Genomic DNA, 22,866 nt, shown 5'->3' on the forward strand with positions numbered 1-22,866 from the left:
AGTGGACCAATCCAGGGTTGGGGAATGAAGTTGAAGCCAGGGAAGTCCAAGGAGAATCTCCGAGGTGCAATTGGGGAGGACCAAAAGTTCAATCCTCTCATGATGAGATCCGATGCTCATAAGAAGGGGCTCCGTGCGGAAACGTATGGTACAGTCCAATCTTTCATTATTTACACAATTGATGTAGAGGGGTCTGGCGAGACTGGTCACTGGGATGTTGAACCTGTTGACGAGAGAGGCCAAAATAAAATTTCCTGCAGATCCAGAGTCCAAGAAGGCCACTGTAGAGAAGGAGAAGGCAGAGGCAGACATCCGCACAGGCACAGTAAGACGTGGAGAAGCAGAGTAGACATCAAGGACTGTCTCACCTTTGTGCGGAGTCAGCGTACGTCTTTCCAGGCGGGGAGGACGGATAGGACAATCCCTCAGGAAGTGTTCGGTACTAGCACAGTACAGGCAGAGGTTCTCCATACGGCGTCGTGTCCTCTCTTGAGGTGTCAGGCGAGACCGGTCGACCTGCATAGCCTCCACGGCGGGAGGCACAGGAACAGATTGCAGGGGACCAGAGGAGAGAGGAGCCGAGGAGACGAAACGCCTCGTGCGAACAGAGTCCATATCTTGGCGGAGTTCCTGACGCCTTTCAGAAAAACGCATGTCAATGCGAGTGGCTAGGTGAATAAGTTCATGTAGATTAGCAGGAATTTCTCGTGCGGCCAGAACATCTTTAATGTTGCTGGATAGGCCTTTTTTGAAGGTCGCGCAGAGGGCCTCATTATTCCAGGACAATTCTGAAGCAAGTGTACGGAATTGTACGGCATACTCGCCAACGGAGGAATTACCCTGGACCAGGTTCAACAGGGCAGTCTCAGCAGAAGAGGCTCGGGCAGGTTCCTCAAAGACACTTCGGATTTCCGAGAAGAAGGAGTGTACAGAGGCAGTGACGGGGTCATTGCGGTCCCAGAGCGGTGTGGCCCATGACAGGGCTTTTCCGGACAGAAGACTGACTACGAAAGCCACCTTAGACCTTTCAGTGGGAAACAGGTCCGACATCATCTCCAGATGCAGGGAACATTGGGAAAGAAAGCCACGGCAAAACTTAGAGTCCCCATCAAATTTATCCGGCAAGGATAAGCGTATCCCAGGAGCGGCCACTCGCTGCGGAGGAGGTGCAGGAGCTGGCGGAGGAGATGACTGCTGAAGCTGTGGTAGCAACTGTTGTAGCATAACGGTCAGTTGAGACAGCTGTTGGCCTTGTTGCGCTATCTGTTGTGACTGCTGGGCGACCACCGTGGTGAGGTCAGCGACAACTGGCAGAGGAACTTCAGCGGGATCCATGGCCGGATCTACTGTCACGATGCCGGCTGGCAGGTAGTGGACCCTCTGTGCCAGAGAGGGATTGGCGTGGACCGTGCTAGTGGACCGGTTCTAAGCCACTACTGGTTTTCACCAGAGCCCGCCGCAAAGCGGGATGGTCTTGCTGCGGCGGTAGTGACCAGGTCGTATCCACTAGCAACGGCTCACCTCTCTGGCTGCTGAAGATAGGCGCGGTACAAGGGAGTAGGCAGAAGCAAGGTCGGACGTAGCAGAAGGTCGGGGCAGGCAGCAAGGATCGTAGTCAGGGGCAACGGCAGAAGGTCTGGAAACACAGGCAAGGAACACACAAGGAACGCTTTCACTGGCACTAAGGCAACAAGATCCGGCAAGGGAGTGCAAGGGAAGTGAGGTAATATAGGGAAGTGCACAGGTGAAAACCCTAATTGGAACCACTGCGCCAATCAGCGGCGCAGTGGCCCTTTAAATCGCAGAGACCCGGCGCGCGCGCGCCCTAGGGAGCGGGGCCGCGCGCGCCGGGACAGAACAGACGGGGAGCGAGTCAGGTAGGGGAGCCGGGGTGCGCATCGCGAGCGGGCGCTACCCGCATCGCGAATCGCATCCCGGCTGGCAGCAGGATCGCAGCGCCCCGGGTCAGAGGACGTGACCGGAGCGCTGCAGCGGAGGGAGTGAAGCGAGCGCTCCGGGGAGGAGCGGGGACCCGGAGCGCTCGGCGTAACAGATGGCAAGAATTTCCCGGCTGACCTGGTGGTGCTCTGTGGGTGTGTGGCTCCCCTCCAGGTACTTGCTCCAGCTTGTGCAGATCCACGCTTTGCTGCTGGCGCCCGGTTGTTGGCAAAGTCATCTCCTAGTTCTGCTGCTTCCGTTGCTGTCTTGGGCTTGCGGTCCAATATCCACTCTCTGGCTTCAAAGCTCTGTGTTTGCAGAAACTGATCCAGGACCATCAAGTCCTCCAGGGCCTCATAAGTAGTGACTTGTAGGCCTCCAGTCCATTTCCTGAATGCAGTCCTTAGCTGACCTGCATGTTGAGTGCAGCTTTATGTGGCACTTTGTTGCAAAGTCCGAAACTTTTTCCGATAAGTCTCTGGAATCAGATTAAAACTTTTTAGCAGGGCAGATTTTATTGCCTCATAGTCCTGGTCACTCTCAGAGGGAAGAGAAGCAAACACATCCAGAACTTTCCCTCGCAGCCGTGGGGTTAGATATCGTCCCCACTGTTCCTTAGGTAGATGGAACTGCCGGCAAACCTTTTCAAATCCCCTCAGGAACACATCCAGATCACCATCTTTCTCCAACATGGGGAAATGTTCCAAGCGGGGTTTGTGGTCTCCTTGATCCTGCACATCACTGCGTGCGGATGAAGCATCCCCTCAGAACCTCCAGTTCATGCCTCCGCTGGGCCTCTCTCTCTGCCGCTCGTGCCTGAGCCTCTCTCTCTGCCGCCTCTCTCTCTGCAGTTTGGTACTGGAGAAGCAGTTGGAGTTTCATATTGGCATCCACATTCCCAAGGTGTTGTAAGGCAGTCCGCATATAAGAGTCCAAGGCGTCATGTGGAGTACTGTCCTGATGGGGAGTAATGTTATATTCCCCAGGAGATATCAGTCATTGGATGGCAGTTCCAGCTGTAGGACTTTGTCTCATGTCACTCAGCTCTTCTGCACGGGCATCATACTCCACAAGATCAGCAATAAGTTGTTCCTTGTTCTTTCCTGCAGTAGGGATGTCCCTTTCTTGGCACATTAGCTCCAGTGCAGGCTTGGACTGCTTGCGATATGCCTCCATATTTCCGAGGTGAGACAGAGGAGGTAAAACAGGAGATGGGGAGGACAGAACTGTCTTGCACTCTTTTTGTATGTCTTTTAAACCAGCACTGAGCTATGTCTTTGGAATTTACACACAAGAATATATATATGCAATTTCTTTTTAGTGCTAAGATTTCCTTACAGGTAAAATCCAGCAAGCACTAAAAATCTCTAAATATATCCCGACACTGCCACCAGTTGTCACAACCACACCCTATTGGTCCAGCCAAGACACTAGAGAGAGTTTGATGGTGCAAGGGTTAAAGCTGCCAGACCTCTGGGTATCCACTACTAGTCCCAGCAAGTCACCAAATTAACCCTTAGGTAAACGTGTTTCCACCAGAGCTGCCTTCAGAAAGGTGAACTCATATATTTGGAGATCAAAGACCAGAGCTGATTAATTAAACATTTAATCTGATAAAAGGTATCACAGTGCTATATATGTAAAAATAAACAAATGACATACAGTTACAAAAATATATAAAAGAGTTTAGCAAGGCAAGTTCAGAAAACAAAAGATGAAGTTCTTACAGCATGATGATATAGCAGTCCTTCTATGAGTCAGAGTCCAGCTCTTGTCAGCTTTTTGCACAACCTTTAACAACAGTTGAGTCCAGCATTTTAAGTTTTATCTCCTTCTTTGGAGGGAAACTCAATTCCTCTCTCCCCTCTGATCCCACCAGGTGGGGGCATCTCTCTTCCTGGCCCCTTATCTCTTTGATTACATGATGAGACCAGAGTGCATGACTTCAAAGGAGATACAAACAAACAGCCAGACCCCCCAATAAAATGCAATACACAAAAAACAAAGGATACACCATCTGAATGACCCCTCACCCATGTCTTATAAAACACATGTATGTTTCCATAATCAGGCCTTGGGCCTGACAAAAAGAGTTATGATTTTTTGAAGGGGAGGAGGAAAAAACGAAAACGTAAAAATAAAATTGTCTTAGTCCTTAACCTCTTAAGGACCAAGGACGTTCTGGAATGTCCCCACACCCTGGGCTTTAAGGACCAAGGACGTTCCAGAACGTCCTGGTGTTTCTCCGGTCTCTGCCGCGCGCCGGGCAGAGATCAGAACGGCATTCCTGCTGAAATCCTTCAGCAGGCATGCCATGCAAATGCCGAGGAGGGTCCCGGGGCCCCCCCCCCCCATGTCGGCGATTGCAGAAAATCGCATGTCAATTCAGACATGCGATTTTCTCCTATTCCGGGCTGATCAGGCTGACCCGATCACCCGGAAAATTGTGATGATCTGACCTGTCAGTGACAGCCCAGATCATCCTGAAGGGTAGGAGTGAAGTCGCAATGCTGCGATTTCCTCCTATCCCCTGCCATTGGTCAGAATTGATTCTGACTAGAGATGAGCGAACTTACAGTAAATTTGATTCGTCACGAACTTCTCAACTCGGCGGTTGCTGACTTTTCCTGCATAAATTAGTTCAGCTTTCCGGTGCTCCGGTGGGCTAGAAAAGGTGGATACAGTCCTAGGAAAGAGTCTCCTAGGAATGTATCCACCTTTTCCAGCCCACGTGAGCACCTGAAAGCTGAACTAATTTATGCAGGAAAAGTCATCAACTGCCGAGCCGAGAAGTTCGTGACAAATCGAATTTACTGTAAGTTCGCTCATCTCTAATTCTGATCAATGGCAGAACAGGACAGTGGGTTGCCATGGTAACCCCCCATTCTGCCCACCCCTAGATGTCGAGGGGATCGTGGGAAGAAGACAACAGAGCTCTCTGCTGACCTCTGCTGTCCATTTTAGGAACTGTCCAGAGTAGAAGAAAATCCCCATAGCAAACATATGCTGCTCTGGACAGTTCCTAAAATGGACAGCAGAGGTCAGCAGAGAGCACTGTGGTTGTGACAGAAGAGAAATCCAAAAAGAAAAGCATTTCCTCTGTAGTATACAGCCCCTTAAAAGTACTGGAAGGATTAAGATTTTTTAATAGAAGTCATTTATAAATCTGTTTGACTTTCTGGCACCAGTTGATAAAAAATAAAAAAAAGTTTCCATGGGAGTACCCCTTTTAGGACACGGCTAAATTTTATTTTTGAATTTTTTCTCATTTTTGATTTTTTCTTTCTCGCCTTCTAAGAGCCAAAACTCTTATTTTTCCATCCACAGACCCATATGAGGCTCGTTTTTTGTGCAACCAATTGTACTTTGTAATGACATCTTTCATTTTAGCATAAAATGTACGGCAAAACCAAACAAAAATATTATTTGTGGGAAGAAAACAGACAGTGTTTTCAGACAGTGCACTTTATGGTAAAACTGACATGTTCTCTTTTATTCTGTGGGTCAGTACAATTAAAACAATAGCACATTTATATATTTTTTATTATTGTAAAAAATAAAAATAAAAAAAAAGGTAACTTTTTTTTTAACAAAAATAATATGCTTGAAATTATCCCTTTCTGACCCCTATAACTCTTTTATTTGTCTGTATATGGAGCTGTATAAGGGCTTATTTTTTGTGCCGTGATCTATAGCCTTTATGGGTGTCATTTTTGCTTAGATGGGACTTTTTAAATATTTTTTTAAATTAATTTATTTCTATTTTTTTTAAAAGTTTATATTATGTTTGACAATATATTTTAATTGCTTGAACAATTTTGGCTGGAGGCAGGTAGGGGGAACCTCCGCCACATTTTTTAGCTCCTCAGACCCCCACGATCATGTTAGCGGGGTCCGGTGAGCCCCCTGAGCTAAAAAGTATGTTTCATTTATACCTAAGAAGCTGTGATAGTCATTGATCGTGTAGACTAAAGGGTTAATGATGGGCAGCAGTGGAATCGTTGCTCCCCGTCATTAGCGACGAGTGTCCGACTACTGCTACTAGCTGTCAGTCACCGCCTATGAAGCAAGCGCAGCTCCTGTGTTTGCTTTAGGCTAGGTTTCCACATTGGTTTTTTTCTGGCATTTTTTGGAAAACTACCTTTGCAGTTTTTGATCCAAAGTCAGAAATGGATCCAGCAGGAAGGAGAAGTATAAGTCCTTCTTTTAGATTCCCTATTCCTTTTGAATGTGTATGTTCACAAGGGCAGATTACCTGCGGAATTTCTGCAGCGTATTTGCTGAGGAAAATCCGTAGCGGATTTTGCTACTATTGAGTTTAATGGGTCCGAATGAAAGTCTGCAAATCTGCCTCTATTGCTGAATTTCTGCTGACCCATTGAAGTCAATGGTAGCAAAATCCGTTGCGGAAATTCCGCAGGTAATCCGCCCGTGTGAGTGTACCCTAAAGGCAGTGAATACCGATGCAATTAACACATTTCAGATATTTATTTCTAAATTAAAAAATCTACAATTTCCTTCCACTTCCTAATAATGGACTATTTTAAATCTGTGGTTATACTGTGACAACATGTAGAAAAGTCCAAGGGGTGAATCGTTATACAACAGAGGGTTTCGTATTTCAGATAAATGTCTGATGGATGCAGGTTCCAAATTGTAGAATGATGGATCACATAGATAGGGATTATGTAGATTCTGCATTAAAGGGGTACTCCACCCCTAGATATCCGTCATGCCCCCTTCCATAGACTTGCATTGAGGGGGGGGGAGTCGTGACGTCACAATCTTCCGTCCCCGTGATCGGGAGCCAGACTCTCCAGCGCTTCCGGAGCAGTAACAGGTGGGTGCTGCGTGCTATATTGCGCGGGTCCCCAGTGGCGGGACCCCCGCGATCAGACATCTTATCCCCTATCCTTTGGATAGAGGATAAGATGTCTAGGGGTGGAGTACCCCTTTAAAGGGGAAGGGGATAAGAGGTCTGGCCGCTGGGACTCCCTGTGATCTCCTAAATACAGTTGATCGCTAAATGATCACTAGAACCCTTTACTTCCCATCCGCTATTAAAATGTAACTTTTATTGAGCCACTATATTAAAACATCACACTATTTTGTATATAAACCTTTTATATGATTGCATGTCACTGCATGCTAATGTGAATTTTATTATGCAGAGATATTGTGGCTGCAGTCCACAAAACTCTATTTAGTTAGTGTATTTTAAAACCAGCAACACATCGCCCACCCGACGTTTCGCCACAAACTGTGGCTTTCTTAAGGGCTAAGAGGCAACTGGCATGCAAACAAGCCATACAGGGTTTTTTATAACCTTCTATACATGATGTCATACGACCATGTCACTTCCTTTAGCATTACCATAACTTAAAGGGGAACTCCGGTGGGAAAAAATGTTTTAAAATCAACTGGTTCCAGAAGGTGGGCGGTGCTACACGCTAAGAATACAAGTACAATTGAAATCCATACAAAGAAGTAATAGCGAAGCAACTCACCCAGCGCTTTGGGAGTCAGGTCAGATGGTAGACATTGCGGTTAGGTGGAGATTCAGTGGGAGGCGGAAGATGTAACAGGGGGAATCAGGCATCGGGCCACAGGCGTATCGGAGGGGCCTCTAGAAGCACCAAACGGTGCGATACGGCTGTGGCCCGACGCCTGATTCCCCCTGTTACATCTTCCACCTCCTGCTGCATCTCCACCTAACCGCAATGTCTACCATCTGACCTGATTCCCAAAGCACCGGGTGAGTTGCTCCGCTATTACTTCTTTTATGGATTTCAATTGTACTTGTATTCTTAGCGTGTAGCACCGCCCACAGGAGCACAGACACCTGCCACATTTAACCATATACTGACAGGAGCTTAGCTAGCAGGTTTACAAGACTGTGCCTTATCTTTCTTTCTTCTGTGGTTACAGATTTGTAAATTACTTCTGTTTAAAAATATCAACCCTTCCAGTACTTGTAGTTCTTTCCAGTCTGACCACAGTGCTCTCTGCTGACACCTCTGTCTGTGTCAGGAACTGTCCAGAGCAGGAGAGGTTTTCTATGGGGATTTCCTTCTAATCTGGACAGTTCCTGACACGGACAGAGGTGTCAGAAGAGAGCACTGTGGTCAGACTGAAAAGAACTTCACAAATTTCTCTGTATTATACAGCAGCTGATAAGTACTGGAAGGCTTCATATTTTTTCATAGAGGTAATTTACAAATCTGTTTAACTTTCTGGCACCAGTTGATTTGAAAACATTTGTTTTCCACCGGAGTACCCCTTCAATTGGTCAGTTCTTAGGCAGTAGTTCTATCCTATCACACATTGCCCTCTATCCAATAGTTTTATACAATGGTGCATCTCGTCACGGCAAGTATGATTGACCTATCCTGCCTGGATTGCTGCAATTGCACGATTCTGATACGTCCTGGCCGCTTCCACGTAGTTGCGCAGGCGGGTGATATGTTGCTGGTTTTAAAATATACTCATTAAATAGAGTTTTGTGGACTGCAGCCACAATATCTCTGAATAAGGAAATTCACATTAGAATGCAATCATATATAAGGTTTATTTACAAATAGTGAGTGAAGTTTTAATATCGCAGCTCAATAAAAGATACAATTTAATATTGGATGGGAAGTATAGGGTTCTAGTGATCGTTCAGCGATCAGCTGTTTATAGTCTTGATTACAACCCTCCATCCATAGGTCCTTTTCTTTTTGGTTTCCCTGTGATCTCCGACGCAGCACCCAGAAACCCGTTGCACGGAGCGAACTCCGCTCTGTGCCGGATGACGGGCAACCCCAGCCGTAACGCCCCTCTATTCATGTCTATGGGAGGGGGCGTGACGGCTGTGTACGCACCGTTATGCCCGCTCCCATAAACATGAATAGAGGGGGCTTGGCGTGACATCATGAACACGGAAGCCAAAAGCTTCTGTGTTCAGAACTCTGAGGGCCGGCACTGAGATCGCGGGGGTCCCAGCAGCCGGACCCACCGCAATCAGACATCTTATCCTCTATGCTTTGGAGGTGGAATGCCCCTTTAAATGTCAACTGCTAAACTGGCCTTCAAACTGTTTGCCTCCAGATGTTGCAAAACTACAACTCCCACCATTGGCTGTCCGGGCATGCTGGAGGTTGTAGTTTTGTACAGCTGGAGCTCCGCAGTTTGGAGACCACTGGCTCAACCCAACAAGAAGTGTAGCGTAACCTTAAAGGCGTTCTCCCTTGGAAAACTTTTTTTTTTTTCTCAACTGGTGGCAGAAAGTTAAACATATTTGTAAATTACTTCTTTAAAAAAAATCTTAATCCTTCCAGTACTTTTTAGGGGCTGTATACTACAGAGGAAATGCTTTTCTTTTTGGATTTCTCTTATGTCACGACCACAGTGCTCTCTTCTGACCTCTGCTGTCCATTTTAGGAACTGTCCAGAGCAGGAGAAAATCCCCATAGCAAACCCATGCTGCTCTGGACAGTTCCTAAAATGGACAGCAGTGGTCACCAGAGAGCTCTGTGGTGGTGACAGAAGAGAAATCCAAAAAGAAAAGAATTTCCTCTGTAGTGTACAGCCCCTAAAAAGTACTGGAAGGATTAAGATTTTTTAATAGAAGTAACTTACAAATCTGTTTAACTTTCTGGCACCAGTTGATTTAAAAAAAATAAATAAAAAATAAAAATTTCCACAGGAGTACCCCCTTTAAAAACAATTAAACCACCGGGTTCAGATGACACCCACCTCTGAGTTTTGGACTTATTATTGATTTTTTGAGTTTGGTTTGTTTCCCTGGAATGGCTCATAGCAAATGTGATGCTAACCTCCATTTAGTGGTAGCGAGCGGTAAGACAAAAACAACCAACAATTATGGGAATTGTGTACATTGACCCACATTTACCATTGCACACCCGACAGGTTTTTTTGGGGTTGTGCGCCAGATTCTGGCGCATTGCGCCAGAAGTTCTGTCTGCGCCAGTATTGGGAAGAAAAAAAAAACAAAAAAACGACTAACTCTCCATTTTACTAAGAAAACCTGAAAAAGGGGTGTGGTCACCAAAAGGGGCGTGTTCCCCACATTTTCACAAAAACCCAACATATTTACTAAGGTTTCCACAGATAATGGCCCTCATTTACTATTCTAAACCCGACCTCTTTTGTCGGGTTTTTTTTGGCGCATCTTTGTCTGCGCCATGTCGCAGACATCATGCGCCAGTCTGCGACACTATGCGACATTTTTTCCCGACGGACCCGATGTGGATTCTCCCAAACCCGAAAAAGGGGCGTTACCCAACATTTCTGAGCTTTCCCACGTATTTATTAAGGTTTCCAACCCGAATTTGTTGAATTGTTGTGGATTTTTTCCCGACAGCTCAGAGGAGTTGGAAACCAAAACCAACAAAACCCACGTGCGACAAACAGGATGCGACATAATAATAAATACCAGGGGAAAAAAGCAGTCGGGTAAGAAAGCAACATAGACTTACCACCCGATTTTCTTAGTAAATGAGGGCCAATGTGATGGATTTGAGCTGAGAAAACCCGACAGATCAGAGCAGGTGTAAAAAAAAAGCAAAATGTAGGGAAACCTTAGTAAATACCGTGGCAAAAAAAAATTGTAAGGAATTAAAACTCACAAAGAAACCTACACAACACTCTTAGTAAATAAGGGCCAAAGAGTATACGGCATGGAGGAAATATTACATCAAATAGACACAGTGTTTTAGAAAAAAAGTTTTACAAACATTTATTATTACCAAGTACAAAATGGTATTATATTCCAAAATATGGCGCTTTAAGTAATAATTTAAAAGTCCAAAAATTCATTTATTAGCTCTGTCTTCCATTTGTTCCATAAATAAAAAATCATAAACGAGCTTCGTCCTTTACAGACACGAAATCTGAAAAAGAAAATAAGAATAAATAGATTGTTACCCCCAATACAATACCCAGCTTGTTCATTGTTACACTATATACCAGAGTCCTCCACCAACCTGTGGCTCTCCCACCATTGCAAAACTACAACTCCCAGCATGCCCGGACAGCCTTCGGCTGTCCGGGCATGCTGGGAGTTGTAGTTTTGCAACAGCTGGAGGCACCCAGGTAAATACAGTGCTTCCCAACCATGGTGCTACCAGACGTTGCAAAACTACAACTCCCAGCATGCCCGGTCAGCCTTCGGCTGTCCGGGCATGCTGGGAGTTGTAGTTTTACAACAGCTGGAGGCACCCAGGTAAATACAGTGTTTCCCAACCAGGGTGCCACCAGACGTTGCAAAACTACAACTCCCAGCATGCCCGGACAGCCAAAGGCTGTCCGGGCATGCTGGGAGTTGTAGTTTTGCAACAGCTGGAGGCACCCAGGTAAATACAGTGTTTCCCAACCAGGGTGCCACCAGACGTTGCAAAACTACAACTCCCAGCATGCCCGGTCAGCCTTCGGCATGCTGGGAGTTGTAGTTTTGCAACGTCTGGTGGCACCCTGGTTGGGAAACACTGTATTTACCTGGGTGCCTCCAGCTGTTGCAAAACTACAACTCCCAGCATGCCCAGACAGCCTTCGGCTGTCCGGGCATGCTGGGAGTTGTAGTTTTGCAACAGCTGGAGGCACCCAGGTTGGGAAACACTGCCTTATGGGATATAGTAGGCCTGAGCAGATGTTCCATGTCGCCCTAGAAGCACTGACACAATTTTCTGTTCAGAAATGTTCTTGTGTTCTGACCACGTGCATTTGTGACCATAGGAAAAGCCATCCAGAGGAAAAGTTGCCCAGTTGCCCATGGCAACCAATCAGATCGCTTCTTTCATTTTGCAGAGGCCTTGTTAAAAATGAAAGAAGCGATCTGATTGGTTGCCATGGGCAACTGGGCAACTTTTCCTCTGGATGGCTTTTGATAAATGTCTCCCATAATGTACTGTTCACTAGAGATGAGCGAACTTACAGTAAATTCGATTCGTCATGAACTTCTCGGCTCGGCAGTAGATGACTTATACTGCATAAATTAGTTCAGCTTTCAGGTGCTCCGGTGGGCTGGAAAAGGTGGATACAGTCTTAGGACAGAGTCTCCTAGGACTGTATCCACCTTTTCCAGCCCACGGGAGCACCTAAAAGCTGAACTAATTTATGCAGGATAAGTCATCAACTGCCGAGCCGAGAAGTTCGTGACGAATGGAATTTACTGTAAGTTCGCTCATCTCTAGTGTTCACACCACTTTTCTCTGTCGGAAAAATCTGATGTGGCTCTGCGGCAAAAATTTGATTGGAAATCCATTATGTGAATCTGCTCTATAGATGTGGCAGATCGGTAATCCCTTATGATGTAATGGCTGTGTGCACTAAGAAAATCATGAGGGTTATGCTGGGTGTAGTAGTCCCTGATGATTAAGTCACGTAGCTGAGTGGTGCTAACCCAGAGTTCCTACGTGACCCACAAACACCTTTTTCAAATGAACCCCTTAAGGACTGAGGGTTTTTCAGTTTTTTGCATTTTCGTTTTTTCCTCCTTGCCTTTAAAAAAAATCATAACTCTTTCAATCTTTCACCTAAAAATCCATATGATGGCTTATTTTTTGCGCCACCAATTCTACTTTGTAATGACGTCAGTAATTTTGCCCAAAAATCTACGGCGAAACGGAAAAAAAAAATCATTGTGAGACAAAATTGAAAAAAAAACAACTCTGTTTTGTAACTTTTGGGGGCTTCCATTTCTGCGTAGTACATTTTTCGGTAAAAATTACACCTTCCCTTTATTCTGTAGGTCCATACGATTTAAATGATCCCCTACTTATATAGGTTTGATTTTGTCGTACTTCTGGAAAAAAATCATGACTACATGCAGGAAAATTAATACGTTTAAAATTGTCATCTTATGACCCCTATAACTTTTTTATTTTTCAGCGTACGGGGCGGTATGAGGGCTAATTTTTTGCGCCGTGATCTGAAGTTTTTAGAGGTACCATTTTTGTATTGATCGGACTTATTGATCGCTTTTCATTCATTTTTTCATGATATAAAAAGTGACCAAAAATGCACTATTTTGGACTTTGGAATTTTTTTGCGCGTACGCTATTGACCGTGCGGTTTAATTAACGATATATTTTTATAATTTGGACATTTCCGCATGCGGCGATACCATATATGTTTATTTTTATTTACACTGTGTTTTTTTTATGGGAAAAGGGGGGTGATACTAACTTTTAATAGGGAAGCGGTTAAATGATCTTTACTCACTTTTTTTTTGCACTTTTATAGCTCCCATAGGGACCTATAACACTGCACACACTGATCTTTATCATTGATCACTGGTTTCTCATAAAAAACCAGTGATCGATGATTCTGCCGCTTGACTGCTCATGCCTGGATCTCACGCACTGAGCAGTCATTCGGCGATCGGACAGCGAGGAGGCAGGTAGGGATCCTCCTGCTGTCCTGTAAGCTGTTCGGGATGCCGTGATTTTGCCGCGGCTATCCCGAACAACTCCCTGAGCTAACCGGCATGCTTTCACTTTCACTTTAGAAAGGGTTAATAGCGCGCAGCAGCGCGATCAATGCCGCGTGCTATTAGCCACAGGCCCCGCGTTATTGATCGGGAGCGGACACATGACGTACCGGTACGTCCTGTGTCCTTAAGGAGTTAAAGGGGTTATCCAGGAAAAAAAACTTTTTTTTATATATATATCAACTTGCTCCAGAAAGTTAAACAGATTTGTAAATTACTTCTATTAAAAAATATTAATACTTTCAGTACTTGTGAGGTGATGAAGTTGAGTTGTTCCTTTCTGTCTAAGTGCTCTCTGATAACACGTGTCTTGGGAACCGCCCAGTTTAGAAGCAAATCCCCATAGCAAACCTCTTCGACTCTGTGCAGTTCCCGAGACAAGCAGAGATGTCAGCAGAGAGCACTGTTGCCAGACAGAAAACAACAACTCCAGCATCTGATATTTATTGAAAGGGTTAAGATTTTTTAATAGAAGTAATTTACAAATCTGTTTAACTTTCTGGAGCCAGTTGATGGGTATTTTTCCTGGAATACCCCTTTAAAGGGGTTCTCTGGTGCTTAGACATCTTATCCCCTATCCAAAGGATAGGGGATAAGATGCCTGATCGCGGGAGTCCCGCCGCTGGGGACCTCCGGGATCTTGCACGCGGCACCCCATTTGTAGTCAGTCAGTCTGATTACCGGCGACCACAGGGGCGACGGCGTGTGAAGTCACGCCTGCGCCCCTGTGTGACGTCACGCTCCACCCCTCAATGCAAGCCTACAAGAGGGGGCGTGACAGCTATCATGCCCCCTCCCATAGCCTTGCATTGAGGGGCGGAGCGTGACATCACACGGGGGCGGGGGCGTGACGTCACACGCCGCCCGCCCTGTGGTCGCCCGTAATTACAAACGGGGTGCCGAGTGCAAGATCCCGGGGGTCCCCAGCAGCGGGACTCCCGCGATCAGGCATCAGGCATCTTATCCCCTATCCTTTGTCTAAGCACTGGAGAACCCCTTTAAGCTGTTTACACATGCAAAGAAAGCCCAGGAGGACTAAATTTTGTATGATAATTTATTTTCCCTTAGTCTCCTCAGCAGCACAATGTGGGGTGTCTCCGCCCCTGTGAGCTATTTAGGACCCAGATTTTTTAGTGAAAAATAAACCAAAAAAAATAAAAAATACAGGCACCTCCCCGCTTGGCTATAAAATGCCCCTCACACATCAGTACAGTGAGTAAATTATAAAGTAAAAATAAAGGTAAGTATATGGGAGGGAAGCTTGTGCTGCTGAGGAGACTAAGGGAAAACAAATGATCATACAAAATTTAGTCTTCTCTGTCGTCCCTCAGCAGCACAATGTGGGGATTTAGCAAGTATAACCCCTAGGGAGGGCTCTCCTGCCTTGCAGAATTCAGAATGGTCTTAGTGAAAATAGTTTTACTAGACAAAAAGGTGTCAACTCTATAATGTTTCAAGAAGGTTAATGGTAAATTGAGGGGACAGCTTAGGAGCGTCCACGCTCACATCAGGACAGAAAAAAACTCACTGTACTGATGTGCGAGGGCCTTTTTATAGCTGGGGGGGGGTCTTGTAGTTTTTTTTGTTTATTTTTCATTAAAAAATACCGGAACTAATTAGCTCACAGGGGCGGAGACACCCCACATTGTGCTGCTGAGGGACGACAGGTAATGAGACTTTGATGTTAAAAACCCATGAAACAACTTTGCAATTCCTGTCTCTTGAACACAGCTTTGCATCGTACAGCTCAGGAGAATGTCGATTTGGTCGCTGCCCTCTGAAATAGCGCTTTGCTAGCAGCTGAATGTTAGAAATCTTGAAGGGCTCTAGCATGTGTGCATGCAAAACATTTGTACAGATACCTGCAAAAATTTAAAGGGGTACTCCGCCTCTAGACATGTTATACCTTAGGATAGGGAATAACATGTCTGATTGCGGTGGGTCCGGCCGTGAGGACCCCCTACAATCTCTGGGCCAGCGCCTGGGACTTCCATGATCGTGACGTCACGCCACCCACCCTCAATTCATATGTATGGGAGGAGGCATGAAGGCTGTGTACTAGCCATCACGCCTTCTTCCCATAGACATGAATGGAGGGGGCGTGGTGGCTGTGTTTGCCAGTCATCCGGCACAAAGCGGGGTTCATTCCATGCACGAGATGACTGAGGTGCTGTGGCAGAGATCAGACTTTAAGGTTCTCTCTAGCTCTGTAGTTCTTATGTCCAAATTACTGAAACTACTGGACGAGGATCCTCACAGGTTGAATAACTGTAGTGTAAGGCGTGATATATAGAACTCTACTTTTCTCACACTTTTGGTGGCAATCTATGACACGGCAAAGTCTACTCCAGGAAAGTCCCCCCCTGACTTGGGAGACAAACTGGCATTGATCAGACCATGGGCCCAAAATAGATCAGCAAAATAAAGAAAGGTCCTTGCACAGCTTCACTTTCCTTAAAAAATACTCTCCTCCAGGAGGATAAAGTAATGTAGAAATGTATCCTCAAAACGTGGACTGGAACTAGAAAAAAGGGCAGTGACTGAAGGTATATATATATATATATATATATATATATATATATGGCCCGTATGGATGTAGGCCTAGCAATGACTGGAGCTAGTCAAAGCACGTGTGAGGAGGGTTGGACTTGGAATGGGCTCCTGGATTTATTGGACAGGAGACAACATGTGACCAAATCAATCATTCAGCTGTATAGTGAAATTCAAATAAAAAAAAATGTTAACCCTCTGCACTCTGGTTACCTCAGTGTAACCTGTAGAAACTTAGCCACCCAATAATGCTAGTGGGTAGCAGACAGAACTGCTGTACTTGGACACCACATAATAGTGACTTACCTCAGTCATCTTTCTTCTCAGCCTCTTCCTTCTCCGCTTTCTTCTTCCTCAGTTGCTCTTCTTGCTCGAGCTTTAGTTTGGCTTCAACTCTTCTCCTTTGATAAATCTTAGCACCAGCAAAGGCCAAACACAACAGCAGGGTCTTCGCTGCTAAAATGTACATCAGCAGTGGGAAATTTTCCAAAACCTGAAATCAGAAAATAAACAGAAATACAGTGAATTGGTGACAATGGTGAGCAGGGCCGGATCATCATTGGCGCTCATGGAGCGCTGTCCGGGCATGCTGGTAGTTGTAGTTTTGCAACGGCTGGTGGCACCCTGGTTGGGAAACACTGAGTTAATAGATGTATGCACTATGCAGAGGATGGCTTATGGTATACATGAGGGGAAAAAAAGTATTCTGGAAGTTTTTACAACTATAGGCCATGTCTGTACGCCATCCAGAATTACCCCAAACATTGGCCAGGATGTGGCATGCTATCCTTCTGGGGTCCCCTATTTAAAGAACCATGTGATGGCTGTTTGTTCTGGTTCCCAGGCAATGCTACATTCAACTGTATCCCGATCCACTGGGCGTCAATATAATTTAAAGGGGTACTCCACTGGAATTATTATTTTTTTTTTAAATCAACTTGTGACAGAAAGTTAAACAGATTTATAAATTACTTCTATTAAAAAATCTAAATCGTTCCAGTACTTAACAGCTGCTGTTATGATCCAAAGGAAGTTTTTTTTATTTGAATTTCCTTTCTGCCTGACCACAGTGCTCTCTGCTGACACCTCTGTCCATTTTAGGAACTGTCCAGAGTAGGAGCCAAATCCCCATAGAAAACCTATTCTGCTCTGGACAGTTCCTAAAACGGACAGAGGTGTCAGCAGAGAGCACTGTGGTCGGACAGAAAGGAAATTCAAAAAGAAAATAACTTCCTGTGGATCATAACAGCAGCTAGGTACTGAAAGGATTAAGATTTTTTAATTGAAGTAATTTACAAATCTGTTTAACTTTCTGTCACCGCTCTTCAATCTAATAGGCTTTTGGTCACTTTAGGCCAGGCAATGTGAAGCCGTGACACAATTTTAACTTCCCGCACTGAGCCCACCACATAGAAGTTTAAGCTGCACTGATATATGTGGGAACAGAGGTAGGTGGGTACTGGGTTTTATAATTGTTAGGTGCCCAAAGAGAGGGAGGGGAATGGAAAAATGTATGAGCGCACTATTACCGTGGGACATAAAGTGGGTATTATTACTTTGGGAGAGCACAGAGGGGACACTATTACTTTGTGGGGGGCGCAAAGGGGATATATTAATATGAGCGCACTTGTGCACTTTGGGAAAGTGGTAAAATTACTGTGTGTGTGTGAGAGGGGGGGGGGGGGGGAGTAAATGTAAATATTGTAGGGCACAAAAAATAAAAGATTAAAGGAGAACTCCGGCGCTCACTTTTCTCATTTTATCCCGTCCGGGCTGCAAAATAAAAGAAAACACACTTTCTCTTACCTGCCAACGAGCCCCCGGAGCTCCGGTACAGGTGTTCGGTCCCCGGGCTGTATTCTTCTTACTTCCTGTTAGCCCGGCACGTCACATGGAGCTTCAGCCTATCACCGGCCGAGGCGGGACATCGCTGCGGCCAGTGATAGGCTGAAGCTCCGTGTGACGTGCCGGGCTAACAGGAAGTAAGAAGAATACAGCCCGGGGACCGAACACCTGTACCGGAGCTCCGGGGGAGCGTAGGCAGGTAAGAGAAAGTGTGTTTTCTTTTATTTTGCAGCCCGGACGGGATAAAATGAGAAAAGTGCGCGCCGGAGTACTCCTTTAAGGTTTGGGGACAACTAATACTTTTGTGTGGGGCAAAAAGCGAGAGTTATTACCAGACACAAATATAAGTAGTATTATTATGTGAGGGCACACCAAGTTTTGGCTGTTATTCACACACATATATATATATATATATATATACACACACACACACATTGGGGGGAGATTTATAAAAACCTGTCCAGAGGAAAAATTGCCGAGTTGCCCATAGCAACCAATCAGATTACTTTTTTTTTTTTCAGAGGCCTTTTCAGAAATGAAAAAAACGATCTGATTGGTTGCTATGGGCAACTCAGCAACTTTTCCTCTAAGCAGATATTGAAAAATCTCCCCCATTATATATATATATATATATATATATATATATATACACACACGAAAAACTGCTAACACTTCCATGCCTCCATCCCTGCAAAACACACCTCTAAACACTAGAGGTCGCCCTACACTTATTCACTTCTTGTCTCCAGCTGTGGCGTCACTATCCTGGGCCAATAATTGTTTCTTGGACTTCACAAAGATGGCCGACAGTCCACCACTAGATGCAGTCATTTGTTAGAATGACTGCAGCAATCAGTTTTACATTGTATCCTTGACTGAGGAGAAGCACTATGTAGCAGAACCGACTTATGTCTGGATTGAATACTGCAGAGCCCTTCTTTACAGTGCTCTCTGCTGATCTTGCATTACATGCTGGTAAGAGGCTTCCTTGTAAACTGGAGATCTATCTATCTATCCTGGTCTCTAGGTCACCATAATGCCGAGTTAGCTTGGAAACCCCAAGGCAATGCAAGATTGCACACATGTAGCAGAGCTGAGTTTGTAATGTAACTCTCTCAGGATGCTTTGTATAGTGTCATTTCTCAGCAGTCCTGTGTACGGTCACATTACATGTGTCAAAGATTTGTGCCAGATGACCTACTCAGCTTTAACCACATGCTAAAGAGCACACTCAGCTCTGCTATGTCTATCCACAGCAAAGCAACATAGCGGCTAGTCAGTGCTTTCCTTCCATCCATTCACTATGAATTCTCGTTGGGCAGATGGGCCACCTACCTTCCAATTGAATTCCGGCATCTTGATACGTCAATGCAGCGCAGTAGTAGCAGAGCTGAGTCTGTAGTTGGTGTCGCAGGGAGCTGGCTATGTACTGGGACTAGACTCACCGCTGGGAGGAGCTCCTCTCATTCTGGAAGATTCAGGTCTTGTTGAGGATTGACAGGAACAGCAGCTACAGGACAGCTGGAACAATGGACGAAAATAAGGAGACAAAAATACCCGTAGAACTGCGTAATAGAGATGAGCGAACTTACAGTAAATTCGATTCGTCACGAACTTCTCGGCTCGGCAGTTGATGACTTTTCCTGCGTAAATTAGTTCAGCTTTCCGATGCTCCGGTGGGCTGGAAAAGGTGGATACAGTCCTAGGAAAGAGTCTCCTAGGACTGTATCCATCTTTTCCAGCCCGCCGGAGCACCTGAAGGCTGAACTAATTTACGCAGGAAAAGTCATCAACTGCCGAGCCGAGAAGTTCGTGACGAATCGAATTTACTGTAAGTTCGCTCATCTCTACTGCATAACTTTGGAAAGAAAAAAAAAAAAAAAAGCTTTTAGGTCTACCATGGTGCATGTATTGAGGCACAGAGGGGTCACCACAGCCATGACTGTACAGTGATCCCTCAACTTACAATGGCCTCAACATACAATAGTTTCAACGTACAGTGGTCCCTCAAGTTACAGTATTAATTGGTTCCAGGACGACCATTGTATGTTGAAACCATCATATGTTGAGACCATATCTCTATGGAAACCTGGTAATTGGTTCCGAAGCCCCAAAATGTCATCCAAAAATAGGGAAAAGTGAGGATTAAAGAAAAATAAGTAGGTAACTAATATAGATAAAGCAAATCCTTACATATAAAAGTAAGAAAGATCTGCTGGAAGCTGTAATCCAGTGGTCTCCAAACTGCGGCCCTCCAGATGTTGCAAAACTACAACTCCCAGCATGCCCGGACAGCCGTTGGCTGTCCGGGCATGCTGGGAGCTGTAGTTTTGCAACATCTGGAGAGCCGCAGTTTGGAGACCACTGCTGTAATCACTGTCTGTGTCAGTGTTTGCCAACCAGGGTGCCTCCAGCTGTTGCAAAACTACAACTCCCAGCATTGGGGGAAGTTGTAGTTTTGCAACAGCTGGAGGCACCCTCTTTGGGAAACACTGGTCTATGTAGAGGACAGGAGCTTCTTCAGGATACTGTACAGAACACGCAATGTCCCAAAAAAAAAAAAAAAAAATAAAGGAAAATGGATCCGCCCTCACCTGATACAGGTAGAGTACAAGCAGCTTACCCTGGTACAGGTAGAGTACAAAACATTTAGTACTTCCCTGTACTGTAGGGGGCGCTACCAGACACCAGTCAGTGCATACACTTTTGGCATACAGGGGTTTTACCAGTGAAATGCCCATTCTGATTGGTCTGTTCTTCCAGCCATTGACACATTTTGCAGATTCCATAGCATTGTATGTTGAGTCTGGTTTCAAGTTACAATGGTCCAGAAAAGACCATTGTATGTTGAAACTATTGTATGTTGAGGCCATTGTAAGTTGAGGGATCACTGTACAATGGTCTTTTCTGGACCATTGTAACCTGAAACCAGACTCAACATATACATGTACAGACAGTCCAGATCTGCAAAACGTGTCACAACTGGAGGAACTGACCAATCAGAATGGGCGTTTTACTGGTAAATCACCTCTATTACTGAAGTGCCTGCACTGACTGGTATCTGGTAGCGCCCCCTACAGTACAGGGAGGAACTACAAGTTCTGTACTACTCCTTACCTGTGCCAGGGTTAGCTGCTCCTTTGGACACCAAGTAAGGGCGGCTCCATTTGGGACACTGTGTGTACTGTATAGGACCCTGAAGACGCTCCTGTCCTCTACATAAACCATTGTTTCCCAAACAGGGTGCCTCCAGCTGTTGCAAAACTACAACTCCCAGCATGCCCGGACAGCCAACGGCTGTCCGGGCATGCTGGGAGTTGTAGTTTTGCCACAGCAGGAGGCACCCTGGTTGGAAAACACTGACATAGACAGTGATTTACAGCTCCCAGCAGATCTTTCTTACTTATATATAAGGATTTGCTTTATCTATATTAGTTATCTACTTATTTTTCTTTTGAATTCTCACTTTTTTCCTATTTTTTGGATGACATTTTGGTGGCTTCAGAACCAATTACCAGGTTTCCATAGAGTTCTGGTCTCAACCTACAATGGTCGTCCCAGAACCAATTAATATTGTAACTTGAGGGACCGCTGTATTATCCCCTAAAACAGTGTTTCCCAACCTGCGTGCCTCCAGCTGTTTCAAAACTACAACTTCCCAGCATGGAAAAGGCCGGCAATAGGAGGCTACGGCAGTGTTTTTTTTTAAATAATGGCCCAGATTTATCAAACTGTGTGAGAGACAAAGTGGAGAGATTTTCCCCCAGCAACCAATCACAGCGCAGCTAACTAGCTCTGGTAAAGTGAAAGCTGAACAGTGATTGGTTGATGTGGGAAAATCCCTCCACTTTTTCTCTTATACAGTTTCATAAATCTGGGCCAATGTATCTTCAGCATGCCCGAAAATACTGCCCAAGAGTGTCTTTTATAGCCTCTGAGACTGCACGGAACACCCAGCCTCCCATAATCATCGCCCTCTCGCCCTCCCACTCTTAACTACCTAAATAAAGACATGACACATATTTCCATTTTAACTGGGCTGGATGGTGGTCACAGCTCATTTATTGTAAACAACGTGTAACCTGATAATAGCAAACAACCGCATTGCTGTTAACCCCTTAAGGACCGGGTTTTTTTTTTTCGGTTTTTGCCTTTTTGTTTTTTTCTCTCCTTACCTTTAACCCCTTAAGGACCGGGTTTTTTTTTCCGTTTTTGCATTTTTGTTTTTTTGCTCCTTGCCTTTAAAAAAAAAATCATAACTCTTTCAATTTTGCACCTAAAAATCCATACGATGGCTTATTTTTTGCGCCACCAATTCTACTTTGTAATGACGTCAGTCATTTTGGCCAAAAATCTACGGCGAAAAGGAAAAAAACTCATTGTGAGACAAAATTGAAAAAAAAAAAAAAAAGCCATTTCGTAACTTTTGGGGGCTTCCGTTTCTACACGGTACTTTTTTCGGTAAAAATGACACCTTATCATTATTCTGTAGGTCCATACGAATAAAATGATACCCTACTTATATAGGTTTGATTTTGTCGCACTTCTGGAAAAAATCATAACTACATGCAGGAAAATTTATACGTTTAAAATTGTCATCTTCTGACCCCTATAACTTTTTTATTTTTTTCCGTGTATGGGGCGGTATGAGGGCTCATTTGCGCCGTGATCTGACGTTTTTAGCGGTACCATTTTTGCATTGATAGGACTTATTGATCGCTTTTTATTCATTTTTTCATGATATAAAAAGCGACCAAAAATGCACTATTTTGGACTTTGGAATTTTTTTGCGCATACGCCATTGACCGTGCGGTTTAATTAACAATATATTTTTATAATTCGGACATTTCCACACGCGGTGGTAACACATGTTTATTTTTATTTACACTTTTTTTTATGGGAAAAGGGGGGTGATTCAAACTTTTATTAGGGAAGGGGTTAAATGATCTTTATTCACTTTTTTTTTCCACTTTTTTTTGCAGTGTTATAGCTCCCATAGGGGGCTATAACACTGCACACACTGATCTTTTATATTGATCAGT

At 44.8% G+C, this 22,866-nt stretch overlaps 1 protein-coding gene across 2 annotated transcripts; it reads right to left on the bottom strand.

Moving 5' to 3' along the window:
* Positions 1–10,662: 10,662 nt before the first annotated feature.
* Positions 10,663–21,562, bottom strand: SMIM11 (small integral membrane protein 11). Of its 2 annotated transcripts, XM_056559571.1 has the most exons (4): positions 21,448–21,562; positions 19,160–19,345; positions 16,286–16,472; positions 10,663–10,832 (listed from the first exon to the last, which is right to left on the bottom strand). In XM_056559571.1, exons 2-3 carry the CDS (start codon positions 19,178–19,180, stop codon positions 16,287–16,289), a joined length of 207 nt encoding a protein of 68 aa, XP_056415546.1. In that variant the 5' UTR covers positions 19,181–19,345; positions 21,448–21,562; the 3' UTR covers positions 10,663–10,832; position 16,286. The 2 variants fall into 2 exon arrangements, with proteins under 2 accessions (XP_056415546.1, XP_056415547.1); XM_056559572.1 differs by lacking the exon at positions 21,448–21,562 and having other exon boundaries at positions 19,160–19,365.
* Between the last annotated feature and the right edge of the window lie 1,304 nt (positions 21,563–22,866).

This window comes from Hyla sarda, chromosome 2, assembly GCF_029499605.1.
Source record: "Hyla sarda isolate aHylSar1 chromosome 2, aHylSar1.hap1, whole genome shotgun sequence".
Classification (NCBI taxonomy): domain Eukaryota; kingdom Metazoa; phylum Chordata; class Amphibia; order Anura; family Hylidae; genus Hyla; species Hyla sarda.

Bases quoted from the DNA above. Each gene is read 5' to 3' on its own strand.
- SMIM11 (XM_056559571.1), bottom strand. From the start codon at position 19,180: ATGCCGGAATTCAATTGGAAG. The intron at 16,473-19,159 runs GTAGGTGGCCCA...TTCTGATTTCAG, and splicing joins TGCCGGAATTCAATTGGAAG to GTTTTGGAAAATTTCCCACT.